At 38.5% G+C, this 14,058-nt stretch overlaps 2 protein-coding genes across 2 annotated transcripts in view; one reads left to right on the top strand and one right to left on the bottom strand.

Moving 5' to 3' along the window:
• map2 (microtubule-associated protein 2) overlaps window positions 1-5,148 on the top strand; it is a 72,576-nt gene extending 67,428 nt beyond the window's left edge. The window contains exons 18-20 of the mRNA XM_042000944.1: window positions 1,201-1,282; window positions 2,856-2,968; window positions 3,267-5,148. Coding sequence (XP_041856878.1) covers window positions 1,201-1,282; window positions 2,856-2,968; window positions 3,267-3,488 — 417 coding nt within the window. The 3' untranslated portion in view covers window positions 3,489-5,148. The remainder of the gene's footprint in view (window positions 1-1,200; window positions 1,283-2,855; window positions 2,969-3,266) is intronic.
• A 4-nt stretch (window positions 5,149-5,152) lies between these two features.
• On the bottom strand, window positions 5,153-10,952 carry myl1 (myosin, light chain 1, alkali; skeletal, fast). Its single transcript, XM_042001369.1, has 6 exons — window positions 10,716-10,952; window positions 9,974-10,001; window positions 8,433-8,576; window positions 7,281-7,454; window positions 7,120-7,197; window positions 5,153-6,262 (listed from the first exon to the last, which is right to left on the bottom strand). The coding sequence occupies exons 1-6, from the start codon at window positions 10,842-10,844 to the stop codon at window positions 6,234-6,236; spliced, it is 582 nt and encodes a 193-aa protein (XP_041857303.1). The 5' UTR covers window positions 10,845-10,952; the 3' UTR covers window positions 5,153-6,233.
• Between the last annotated feature and the right edge of the window lie 3,106 nt (window positions 10,953-14,058).

Below are 14,058 nucleotides of genomic sequence, written 5' to 3'. Positions count from 1 at the left end.
TGAAAATACCAGGTTGCCCAGCCAACAGCTGTGTTTGAATATAGAAACAGAAACAAGAAACAAGGGGTGATTTTTACAAAGTCAAAGTAAAACAAAACAAACAAAATAATGTTTCGTTTGTCAGACATCTTGCTAACCCTAACCCATAATAATAATAATAATAGATAGATAGATAGATAGATAGATAGATAGATAGATAGATAGATAGATAGATAGATAGATAGATAGATAGATAGATAGATAGATAGATAGATAGATAGATAGATAGATAGATAGATAGATAGATTATATTTTTAACATTCAAAATGAAAGCAAAGTAAATAAATTTAAACCTAACCATAAGGATGAAAGGCACCAACAACAGTGTTATTAACAACATGATTGCTGGAGGGATTTGCCAAACTGCAGCCCGGTGTTCACCAACACTGACATAAAAGGCATGTCTTGCTTTAAAAATCATGTGTGTGTTAAGCATGTGTCTTGTTCCATCAGCAACAACCTTGCCATTGCTCACCATTGTCTCACTTTTCCTGACATGTTTATCACAAAGAAGCTCTAGAAGAATATGATGAGGAAGAGATAATAGTACAAGACTTTAACCTTAGGCATGTTCCAGTGATTCATGTTGGGTTGTGGTGTGATTTTTCTTCTCATTCATTGTGCCCTGTCTAAAACTTTATTGCTTCTCTCTGTCTGCTGTCTCATAGCTTCACTCTTTACATAGTTTCCTTGCGAATTTCTTTTCAGAACTACTGGATGTTTCACATTTCTCAATATTCCTGCCCTCTCTCTTTGTAGAGCCCCTTCTAATTGAGTATTTTATTATTCCTGTTTTACTGGCTTACACTTCTTCTAGTCACAGTGTATTAGACATTTTTTTATGTACCCAAAACATTTTATAGATGTAGAGTAGTTACAGTTTGCATTTCTTTTTAAAGCAGAACACAAGGTCTGTGATGTAACAGTTACTGGTTTTCAGATAATTATGTGTAATTATGTGTAAGGTTGTGGAAAATTGCAACCTTTCATTCCCAGAAGATACCAATCATTTTCTTCAAACAAAACCTACAGTTACAGTTCAGATCTGACAAGAGGAAACAAATGTGTTACTTTATCAGAGCAAAGTTTGACTTTACTTGGAACTTTGTACTGGAACAGTGAGCTCTGACCTCTTTCTTTCACAACTTTGCTTCTTTTCAGGTGCAAATACAGAACAAGAAAATTGACTTGAGCCATGTGACTTCCAAGTGCGGTTCTCTAGACAACATCCATCATCGGCCAGGTAGGGAGCGCTTTACAAGGAGGCTTTACTTGGGATAGCAGAGGAAGAAAAAGAATTCATGTGAGGGGGGGCTGCTGGTTCAGTCCTCTACCTTTCCAGTTTGACATCATCCAGGGGATGTCCTGCTGCACTGCTGCACATTGGCAAGGTTGTATCTATATTTAATGGGTTTCTGAGATCAGACTCTGCTTGCACTGGACAGTCACAAGGTGTGAGTACATGTGAGGCTATTTAAAGCATCAAACTTAGCTTGCTATTTGAAGAAGTCTGCTCCAACAAGCAAGCAAGGAAAGGCAGGAAAACCTAGATATGGAGCATCTTGGATTGGGTTAATTTGCAAATCTTTCCAGTATCGATTTCTACAAAATGGATAAAACCCCATTAAAACTCTTGTTTTGTTTAATTAGCACATAAAAAATTCAAAGATTTTTTTACCAACAGGATTCATGATATCTATTCATATCACTCGGTAAATTAAAATAACTAAATAAATACAGTGAATAGCTAGAAAAGAGGCGGTTTTTGCTATATCTGTAGGAATAAACTGTTTGATATATCAGATCATGAATTATATATGAACAAACTCTCCTGCAGAAATCTTTAGGTCATTGATAAGGACTAAACTAGAAACTTTGTGCTGATGTTGACAAAGTGTACATTTATAATAGATATTTTTGTAATTTTAATCAGTCACTCACATCCAGCTCATATGCTCTTCAGTATCCTGGAGAGCTGAAAGAACAACAGCAGTGGAATCGAACCGTGAGCTGCATTTGGACTGACAGCTCAATAGATCTGTCCACAGGTGGTCAGCTGGAGGCAACATTGCACCATTTTGTGTCTTTCTGTGTTGATTGTGTGTGTGTGTGTGTGTGTGTGTGTGTGTGTGTGTGTGTGTGTGTGTGTGTGTGTGGGTGTAGAACATGATATTGTTGGACCAGGTTTGATTAAACCTGCTAAAAGTCATATGTTCAGTTGTCTGTTTTTTCATATAAATCCATGACCTGAGTCGTATTAAAATGGATCCATTGCTTTGCTCTCTAAGTTGATGTAATGGCTACACTGAGTGGGTACACAGTTTCTGAAAGTGCATCCTTGGAGCTTTTTTATTATCTTACAATGATCAGTTCATAATGAAATCCACACACTTCCACTGTATTTTGGTTATGACTGACTGTTGAAGTCAAATCAAAAACTGTGTAATTAAGTCTAATCTCAATGAGTGTATTTTTTTTATTTTTTTTATTTTAATATCATCCAGATGACTTTAGGGTTTATGTTGGTGCAGCTCCACCTGCTGGTGATATTCTTTCATATTTACTGTATGAGCTTTTTGGATGTTCATATTTATTAAGATAGGAGAAAATGTATTATTAACAGCAGCCACACGAATCACTCTTTTCAAAATGTAAACTTTCCATCTTCATAAACTCCTCAATAACCTCTGACTGGTTGGCACCCCTTTTGGGAGTCTTTGGTAGCTATTTGGTGATATATACTGTTTGAGATTTTTCTGAATTTTAAAAACTTAACTCTGGCTGGACAGTTTTTATACTCTTCTGCTTCTTCCCAGGGGGTGGCAATGTGCGTATAGAGAGTGTGAAGTTGGACTTCAAAGACAAAGCCCAAGCCAAGGTGGGTTCCCTGGATAATGCTCATCACATTCCTGGTGGAGGCCATGTCATGGTGAGTGTCAGCGTCATGCTCCTAATCCATCTTAGAGGAGAACATCAGATTTTACCCTACGTGTCAATAAAGGTACAAATAATCATCATCTCAAAGGGTTTTTTTTTTGTTTTGTTTTGTTTTTTCTTTTTTTTTTGTTTTTTTTAAAACTGAAAACTTTACCTGGGAGAATATTACTTATAGTTATAATATAAGTTGGTTGGTCAGAGTGGTCACAAACTCCTGGATGTGATCTTATTTATTATTATAATTTGCCATCACCATTTGAGCCTCACATTGCACCACTTTCTTCAAACAGATTGAGAGCCATAGGTTGACATTTCGAGACCACGCGAAGGCCAGGGTGGACCACGGAGCGGAGATCATTGTCCAGTCGCCTGGTCTGTCCGGGTCTGTGTCACCTCACCGCCACCGGGAAAGCCACCTATCATCCTCCGGCAGTCTTAACATGATGGAGTCACCACAGTTAGCGACCTTGGCTGAGGATGTCACTGCAGCTCTGGCCAAGCAGGGTTTGTGAACACTGGATCTGTGGATTGCCCCTCTTCACCCCAAGACGTCCTCATCCTCAGCCTTTTAAACTTTTCTGCCCTCTCCTGCCACCCTGAGGCAGAGTGATTATCACTACTGCTCAGCTAAACCACAGCCTCTAAACTGCTTTCTTTCAAGATCTTTCAACATCACTCAACTCTAAGTAGAGACTCGAGTTAGGAGCTACTGTAATTTGTTCCTCTTTATTCTGTTCGCTGTATCTTTTAATCCCAAACACGCTTTTTCTAATTTATTTAGTGGATCTCCTCCTTTGAATGATGTTGCATAGAGTAAAATAAGTAATGGTACTAGATTAAGTCGGAAAACTGCTTCACATTGGCTTCACTGATCTTGGATCAATGTTTTAAAGAAGCTACAACCTTTTTTCTACTTTAAATAACAATAATGTGACCAGTACACCATGCTGCACGTATTGTTCTTGCTCAGTTAATGTGCATGGACGCCGGGTCCCCCAACAAAACAAGCACCCTTATTGCAAGTCATCACTGTCATCCAATATATAATATATTCAACAAATATATATAAACATGTATAAAATACAAGTTTTTGCCATCTTCATGTCCTCAAAACATTTTAAAAGGAAGTGGCAATATGGCTATAAAATATAACTAAAATTGCATTTATGCAAGAACCAGGTCATGTTATGACAAGCATGTATGGATTCAAATATCAAAAGAGGCTATTTTGTATTTAAAAGAACTGGATTTTAGTAAGTTATTTCCTCATTTATTGGATAAAGATTAAACAAGTTCATGTTTTGTAGTTAATAGTTCTTCACAGTGTAATGCTTGGTGACAATGTCAGAAAGCTGATTTGGTGTTGCTGTGGAATGAATCTCAGTCCTGTTGATGGGCATCGCTCCTATTTGTTCAGCAGTTCTAGCCTGTTCATACATCAGAAAAATATCAAACACTGGAGCTCATTCCACAAACCTCCGTCCTCTGAAGGTACCTTGTCTCTACAGCTGTGGACAAACACGGATGAACAGTACAAACATATCTCCATATATGCAGGCTTGACGTTGCACTCACCAGGACTGACTGTTGTCTGAGCCACAGGAGAAGATGCTGATGCTACAACTTGCACCCTGATACTTAGCAGAAGAAGCCGCTACTCCAAAATCTGTCTGTGTGTGTGTGTGCGTGTGTGTGTGTGTACATTTGGTGCAGATCCTGTGCCGTTTTACAAGAGGATGCTACCGTATCTGGATGTTTTGTTGCAATGTTTGGGGATGAAGAAGTTGGATAGAAAAAAAAACAAAAAACAAACAAAAAAAAAAGTTTGAAAAACTAAAATGACACTTAATGAAGAAAAAAGTAGGCTGACTCAGAGAGATCAGCCAGCTTCTGCTATATCTGTTAGGACAAAGTGTTTGGGTGATCTAGTTTCTTTTTCAGACACCGTTTGTGGTATAACCTGCCTTCTCCCTACTTACTGCCCCTAACTGCACCTGTTTGTTTGCTTCTGTGTTTTTTCCGCATTCCCCATCTTCGTGTGCCTCTTCCCCTGCCCCCTGCTCCACCCTACAGCGACTGTAAATGTATTTAAAAAGGTCAAGTAGATGTATGCAGTTTTTCTCTTGTTGATATGACACCAAATACAATAATTAATGACAATAAATACAAAAAAACAAAAATGTATGACTTGACTTCTTTTTGTCTTGTTTTCAGATAATCAGACAAGGAAACAGATTGACATTAAATTAAATGAAAATACACATATTTATGCTCATATATTTAAAGATTAGCTAAACTGTAAATATTAAATAATATGAAAATTAAATTAAAAATACTCAATTTATCCCAGAGGGAAATTGCAATGTTCCTCTTGTGCAGATATACAAGTATAAGTATACTTGTGTGTACAAATATGCAGCTCAACTCAGTAATTTGTTAGATTAGCTCATCATAAAGATTACAAAACATAATTCTGTTAAAAGAAAAACAATCTGCTCTCAAGCAGTTCAAAAACTCAAGTTGGATCTTTTTTGTTTAACCTTAACAAAAACAATGTGACAATACAAGTTATGTTTTTGGTTAAACTAATTAACATCTAGTTCTAGCTTCATATTTGACATACAGATGTTAGACTCAGGTCAATCCCTGTGCATTTTCCAAAATGACAAGCTGTCCTTTAAACATAAGTCTGAGTAAATGAATTGCACACATGGTTGTATAAAACAGAGTCAAAAACTGGGGAATAAAATGGGAGTGTGAAAAGTTTATTGTGAGATGGCAGAGGATACAATAAGTTAAGACTCAGGGATGGGTGGGGTTAGTGGTGGATTCATTTTGATGGCCTGTCCAAGCCAAACCAGTCACTTAGCCAGCCAAACAGTAAGTGGGAGGGGACGGTCATCATTAATCCACCTCCCCCCTCCATCACTGTTCCTCTGTGACAGTAAAAAACCCAATGAGACTGGGGGGTGGGGACTTTGATGAAAATGAGGAAAGGAGCACCTCATGGGAAATCGTAACAGCTTCCCGAAAAGCAGGAGGAGGAAAAGAGAAAGGGGGGGAGGAATAAAAGCACCACTTGGACAAAAGAGAGGAAAAAAAAGTGTAGGATAAAACAAAAGAAGGATTCAGGAAATGACATCTCATAGTCCTTTGTTCCCCCTGCTTCCACAGATGGTGCAGGAAACAGTGAGTGGATGTCTCGACACCATGGGGTCTGCACTTATTCGATGTTCACCACCGCAGTGGCAGGGTCCTTACACAGACATGATGTGCTTGACAAAGGCTGAAGGTGAAGATCGGTGCAGCAGACAGAAAGAGCAGAACAGAGGAGGAATGAATGAGTGGGGGAGGCTCATAAATGATCCAACAAATGATAGTTAAATTTAACAAGGTATGAAACTGCAATAATATTCAATACAACACAATTTAACATTGTTTATCTAATTAATCCACCTTAGAAATATTTTATTAGAATCAGAAACTGGATTTTTTTTAAAAAAGTACAGTCTCCTGTCAAAAACATGGAGCTCATCTCGAAGTACCTTCAACCTGTATTCTATCTAATCACCAGCAGAGGGCGACATCTAACCTTATAAATAAAGAAAGGTTGCATCCAAATCTACGGAAAAATGATTTCTCTTTTCATTTATGACTAATGAAAGTTTCAAGAGTTTAGAATTTAAATCCTTAATTGTACATATGGCTTAATTTATAATATTATTTGAGTAAACAATTACCCTACTTGCCTACTCAGAGTAATAGAAAGTGAAAAATGGGATGCGGCTGAGTGGGGCTGACTTATTAGATCATTTCCAGCTCCTGGTTTCAAGAAGAAAAATACTGAACAGAGACTACATCCAACTATTTTTTTTTCGATACTATCATCTATGATTAGATGAGAATAGCTATGTGAAGTTGAAACTGATAACTTAGAATTAAAAAAATGAAGAGTGACTCCGTGTTCTCAGTGTGTGAAAATGTAAAAAATATCATAAGATGTAGCAAACTTGGTTATTAAAAACAATATATTGTTTTTACATATGAATTTAGAAAAAGCAATCTTGATGTATAAAATTGATCGGGTGTTGCTTCATGTTTTATTTCATATAATTATTGTAATTATTATAATTTGAGGCTCACCCTCATAGTTGACACAGCCGTTCTCATCCTCCTGCCCTGCCATGAGAGCATCAATCTCAGCTTCATTCATCTTCTCTCCTGGAGAAGGAAGTAGGAAGTATTCAGTTTTAACAGCACACAAGTGATAAAAAAAAGAAAAACAGACATGTAAAACAGCTCACCCAGTGTTGACAGGACAATACGGAGCTCAGCACCCATCACTGTGCCATTGCCCTCCTTGTCGAAGACACGCAGACCCTCAACATAGTCTTCAAATCCTGCCTTGTTCGGGCTGTTGATGATGGTCTGGAGCATGGGCAGGAAGGCCTCGAACTCTACTCTCTTGTTGGCCATGTCTGTGTGAAAGAAGAGAAAAATGATAATAAGCTACACTCTATTTTTAAATTATTAGGTAATTTAAACATGTTAACTCATTTTTTTTTTGCTTTCAAAGATGAAAACAAAAACTGAGATGATAATAAACAGGTAATATTAAGAAATAAAAAAATCAACCTAGTTTTCTGCCTTTCATTCTTCCATAAACTGTGGTATAGCGTGTGGAGAAAAATAGTCTGTGATGTCACTGTGTGAAAAATACACTGTGATCTCACTGTGGTGCGTTATGAACCTGTTCATTCAGGCTCATGATGCACCGCAGAGAGATTTTACAGCAAGATGCTATTTTGGATGGATTCGGGGTTTTGTTTTTGCATAATACATATATTCCCATTTGGGATTTTAAGAACTTGCTACTGTCCTAGCAGTGTCCTAAATGGATGGCATCCTCGGTGTTTTTTAAAAGCATAAATATGCAGATTTTTATGACTTTACCAAGCAGTGTGGTTAAAAAGCAAAGAAAATATATAGTAATCAGAGCAACCCTCTATCATAGACAACAGGCAATCCTGAAGTGACCTCTATAAGCCAAACATTTTGAAACACACTCCAAGTTTCAGCATCCCAGCTGGGTGTGTGATCCTACTCCAAAGTTCTTTTGTCCGACTCTGTTGTTAACTGTGTCAAAATCCCAGCAGTAACTTTAGTGATTAATAAAAACAGAGCATATTACTGATCATTGCACCTAGTCTAAACATTTCCACAAACTAATTACCCCATGAATTACAGCTCTGCAGGTCAGAATTTATTTAACTTATTTTTGCAATGGCTGGTAAACGGTGCATCATACTATACTGATAAAACTACAAATATTTTTTTTTTTATCTAACTAACTTATTGCACTTTTAAATGTTTTGTGTATATATGTGTGTTAAACACCATGCTAATCTTCTTCCGATTAAATAATGCATTTAAGAGGAATTTAATACATTACTTACCGTCAGCGGAGGGGTTTCCCAGCAGCTTGGTCACCTCCTTGTTGGTGGGGTTCTGTCCCAGAGCGCGCATGATGTCAGCGATCTGGTTGTAAGCCACCTTGTTGTCACCCACCCTGTCGAACAGACCAAAAGCCTCCCTGTAGTCTGTGGAATAGAAGACAATATCAGCCCCTTTACAGTCCAGTTCTTTCACTGGTATCAAGTACTTTGCACAGTTGTGTGTATGAGTGTTGGATGTGTTCAGGTTACTAATGACTAAACTGCATTTTTTTTTCTTTTTGTCAAGGGGAAGTGCTGTTTTAAATGAATATATGTATTGTATAATAGAAGGTAATATATGCATTCACTCATAACATTTCTTGATTCAAAGTACTATGTGGTTTTGCAATGTAAGCAAACTGCATTTTTCTTGGTGGTCTGCATTTCACAAAGTGCATCCCTTGCTGTTGCAGGCCTGCCAGCAGGTGGAGGCAGTTACTTTACAAACTGACAAGGGAAACGCATAACAAGTCCAAGACATCCCAAAAGGTTGAGGTATTATTGGCTGAATGGACAGGCTCCTGCCGAGCTTCGTCATCCCTGTACTATTTCAATCTCAGCTGTCTCCTTCTCTCACAGCGAGGCCTACGGGCTCTTTTAAAAGACCACCTTGGAATTGATAAACATAGCTGAGAATATGAGCCCCTCCTTTTAAAGGCAAGGGCCCTCTGTGGGCGAGCTGAGTAAAAGTAGGGAATGCTGACGGTGGCGTAACAGGCAGCTGAGCAGACTGCAGGTCTGGCCATACGGTGGCCAATAGGAAGCAGCAGCACACAGGTGTTTCTTTCTGTCAAACACCACACTGTCATTTCATTATTCTTCCTTCTCTAGTTTCTGCTTTGAGCTGCTTCCTTCAACGTTTTAGCTAGTGGTTTGAGTTCACTGATGAAAAGACAAAAAACAATTTGAAGATAATTTTAGAATAATGAGACTGCTTAATTTAATGTTTAGCACTGGAAGCTTAATCTGCTTTATTCTTTGTATTTAATGCTTCTTTTGCACAGCCAACACTTGCATTTCCATCAGACAGGAAAGCATTAATTTTCTTTAAAGACCACCATATTGCCTGATGCCATCATTATTCTGGACCATTTAGGTTTTATTCCTACAACAACCAAGCTACTTAAAAATAAAAGAATTTTTTTTTTAACATTTTTAAGCCCACTTAAAACAGACAGCCCATTGGACTGGTTTCCTCATTTAACCACTCTCAGATTTCACTGGGCATTTGATTTTCTCATGGAATGTCAAAACAGTAAAATGATTGAGGTGACCACCTGCCATGAACACTTTAACACCTGTTGCTGGGTCTGTTGAAGGTTGGCATTGTGCTATTGTTAATTTTTTCAGCACTTACGTTGGCTAAATTATGTTTACATACTTTTGGAATAGCAATTTAATATAGAAACAGATTTACTAAACATCAAGTTAGGGGACATGTAAAGGAAGGGTGAGAGTATGTACTGTATGAGATGTCATGTGATTGTATAGGTGAGACATACCGTCAACCTGGTCTGCGCTGAACTCTATCTACAAACCAATACAAAACAGCCATGTAAGTATCACATATATAAAATCACAGGTTTTAATCTTACACATCATCAACAGTATAAACATGTTTAATTAGGGACCAACAGAGCCCTTATGCTTTCCACATAATTTTCACAAAACATTTACACTGAAACTTCCATTAAACTTGTCTCTTTGTCAGAATTGGTTTCATTTGATGGCAACTAATCAGTGGATGGTTCCATCTTTAGCTACATTATCATGTCCACATTTGGTGTCACTGTGCATTGCCATCATACATGAGCGACCGTTCTGATAGTCCAATCCAGAAAGACCTGGGTGTGGTCTAAATCATGGAGAGCTATCCATGGTTCTGCTCATCATCCCTGCTCCTTTGCACAGCTGGTCCTCCAAACGTCAAGTTGCCCTATATTATCTCACAATGAGATGTGCAACTGCTTACAGGTGCTCATATAAATGTGCAATGAATTTCTACTGCAAGTAAAATGACTCTGGTTATAAAAGAAGTCACAGAAGTCACCCGTTATTCCCACACTCGCAACCCTTTAAAAGTAAGAAGTACAAATCAGAAACAGTTTCTCCGTTTAATGAACTACTCTGGCCAGTCTAGCTCTGCCATGCAGCTCTAGGTTAAAAAATCCCAACGCTTAGTGAGAAGCCTGCACCCATCATCTCCCTCCCCAAAGCAGTTTGTGACTTTCACGATCATTGTACCTTGACGGCGGACAGGTCGACAGCTGGAGCTGCTGGAGCAGGAGCTGGCTCGGGTGCCGGTGCTGGTGCTGGTGCTGGTGCAGGTTCAGCCTTCTTGGCGGGGGCCTTAGCGTCCTTCTTGGGTGCCATTTCAACTGATAGTAAAACTACTTTGGCCCAGAAGCACAGACAATTCCCGGTTTGGGTGACACACAAGGAGTGTAGCACAGAATGGAGGGGTCTCGAAGCAAGAAATCACCGTTTGGGCGTATATATATGAGGCTATTTTTCCTCTTAACCCCAGCCAACCCTGTCCCCGTGTAAGGATTGGATAGCGGATGGGAGGGTGTGGGTGCTGCATGAGTTTGTGGGGGGGCTTCTATCTAAACATGGAATATAAGGTTGCAGGCCAGCGAGTGTTTATTCATTCCATGCAGCTCTAATCAAAAACGAAAACATTGGACATCGCGTGAAAGGTTACCTGCGGCCACGAAATCTTCTTTTCACCACACATTACTTTTACGCACAGGGTTGTGCTACACTATGCACAAACTACATCCATGAACAGAACACCGTGATGATGATGGTTTAACACTACGAAGACAATGAAGATGACGAGGAAGAATAAAAAAATCGTTCTATTATTGTGCGATATCCTTAAACGTTTAAACTCAAATGCAACACAGAAAGAAGCGTTATAAAGTGAGAATTGGTAAAAACAGCTACTGTTTGGTGGGAGGTCTAGATCTCAGTATTTTTACGTTTTGTAAGTAATAAAATTAAAAGAATAATTGCTTTTGAGCTACGTGGTTAAGAAGATTAATGACAAGTGACTGTGTGATTGATACGTAAATATTTATATTCTGGAACATACTCCCAAACTAAATCCCCTTCTCATATTAATAATTATCATTATCATTAATAATTATCACAGGTAGGAATTCTTCCGCATTGTCACATGGGAAATAAAGCACAGCGTGGCGTCGCAGCAGCGCGCCGCTGCCTCACTGATCAGTGATCTATCAGTCCAAAGCGCCGCCATGTGTGGAGATGGGCCCACTTCAGCTCCACAAACAGGAATGACGCACAGTTTGATGTGTGGGAAGGCCAAATCATCTGAGAATCAACCAGAACAGAAGCAGAAGTGATTAGGTTATGATAAGGTGATCTGAAGAGGAGAAGGACAGGTGTTTCCATAGGGCGAGACAGACGCCAGGATGCATTTGGTGCTGCAGGCAGAATCTATCCACATATTACTATCCAGGTACAATCGAGTGCTATCCAGATACTACTATCCTGCTACTATCAGGTACTATCCACGTACAGATGGAAAAAAAGAGGTGTAAAACTGTCACTGATGTTTATGAAAATAATTTTCATCTGTCTGCAAGTGTAAGTTTATATGCTGAAAATCAAACAGGAGTTCCCTGCAATCTTAAAACTAGGGCTTCCCATTTTGTTCACATTTGATCAAAATGGTTATAAGTAACGAAATAAGGAAATGCTACAATGAAAAGTTGCATGAGTTCAGCTTGGAGTGAAAAGTTTGTATGAACATATGTGTCAGAGATCCGCTCACATCATTTAAACAGGTCTTGTCTGCAAAGTAAATCATTACATGGACCAGTTGACATTAAAATATTCACAGTATTGGGAATAAAACAGTCTCTTTGAGCTTTAAAATAATAATAAATGACAGAAAATATTTGATAAGATAAAAAAATAACCTGAACCAGTCTCAATCGGTTAACTGATGGTTAATTTAATATTTTAAAAGGATAGATAGATAGATAGATAGATAGATAGATAGATAGATAGATAGATAGATAGATAGATAGATAGATAAATGGAATAGCCATGAAAACATGCCATATACGATCTTATGTATTTTCAATTACATGTGAACAACTCAAATACGTAATTCCAGGTGTAAGTTTCTAAAAAGTAATACTGGGGATGTGAAAAAAGGAAGTGAAGTTGAAATTAGAAACTGAGAAATTGTCAGTAGACCTGGCTTTTGCTGGACAGGTGGTGGAAGTGGCATCTTTTAGATCTAATAATGAGCCATTGTTTATTTCTGGTCACTGACAGTGTGTGTTGAGTAGGCTGAAGCACCTGTGTTCAATTTGGGGCTCTGTGGGCGTCACCACAGATGAAGGCTGTGACGTAAAGGCTCAGGGAGACAGAGATCTAGAGCAACTTTCAGCTGCTGATGCCAGTTACTCACACAAGGCTAAGAGTGCAAATTCGGCCTCCTTAATTCATGTCTATATCTGTATCCAAGGCCCAGCAGTGCAGCCCTGCCCCCACCACCATGACAGGGCCTTGTGACGAAGGAACTGCATAGAATCCTTCACCCCTCACCCCCCACACACACCCACCCACTTGCTTTCGCTGACCCCATCTCCATGAGGGTAAGCCAGAGAAAGCCTCATTCCCTCAGCTGTCATCCAGCCTCGCTCCTGGCACTCCACTGCACCTTCTTTGAGTCCGACTTCCCTTCACTCCCCCCCAATAGAAACCCTGCCCCAGTCCTTGCACCTGTGCTGCAGTCCAAACTGAGCTTCTCTATAGAATCCTAATGGATTCAGCAGCATGAAGGAGCAGAGCTTTATTAAGATGTGATGGCAGGTCAGCTTATGGAAGATGGAAAAGGCAAAGCAAGTTTATTTGGTCATTTTAGCCTTATATGTGATGTGTGAATTGTTCTCTTGAAGAAAAAGAAACCGAAAGGGTCTAGGTTGAAGCAAAACCAACCCCTTTTTTACAAACAGAAGAGAAAACAAAACAAAAATAAGATAAATAATTTACAGGGAAAATGAATAAACAATTTAAACTAAAGTTATGTGACCTTTTGAGGTATTATTACACATGTTTACATTGAAAAATCTTTAAATACTTTTAAAGAATCACTGTTAAGTTTTTCTTTTTTTATTTATTCAGATTTATAATACCATAATAACATTGCCAAATCCTAGTTTCCATAACAAATCTGTTGTTGAAACACCAGTGCTAGTTCTTATTTGTATGCTCCAACAGTGAAGACACAGGTTTATAAATGCTGCATGAATTACAGCATTTATATTCAATTCTTTCAGTGTCACATTCATGAACATTTTTAATCTTCTATTCACTAAATATGCAGCTTTTCATCCATCATCATCATTTAAATCCAAGGTCTGTGGTTCCTCATTTCTTTTAAGTTAATTTAATTTCATTATGCTTTTACTTTTAAAAAGGCTACTTTTGATAAGAGCTATGTGTTGCTTGTGCACAAGAGAAAAAAGTCCTAAAGCCCTTCCTAAAGTCAGAAATATCTAATTCAAAAAGAGCAGTGTTTCATCTTTACAAGATTCTCAGAAGC

Source organism: Melanotaenia boesemani, chromosome 12 (genome assembly GCF_017639745.1).
Source record: "Melanotaenia boesemani isolate fMelBoe1 chromosome 12, fMelBoe1.pri, whole genome shotgun sequence".
Lineage (NCBI taxonomy): Eukaryota > Metazoa > Chordata > Actinopteri > Atheriniformes > Melanotaeniidae > Melanotaenia > Melanotaenia boesemani.
This window is presented reverse-complemented; position numbering and strand designations above follow the sequence as displayed.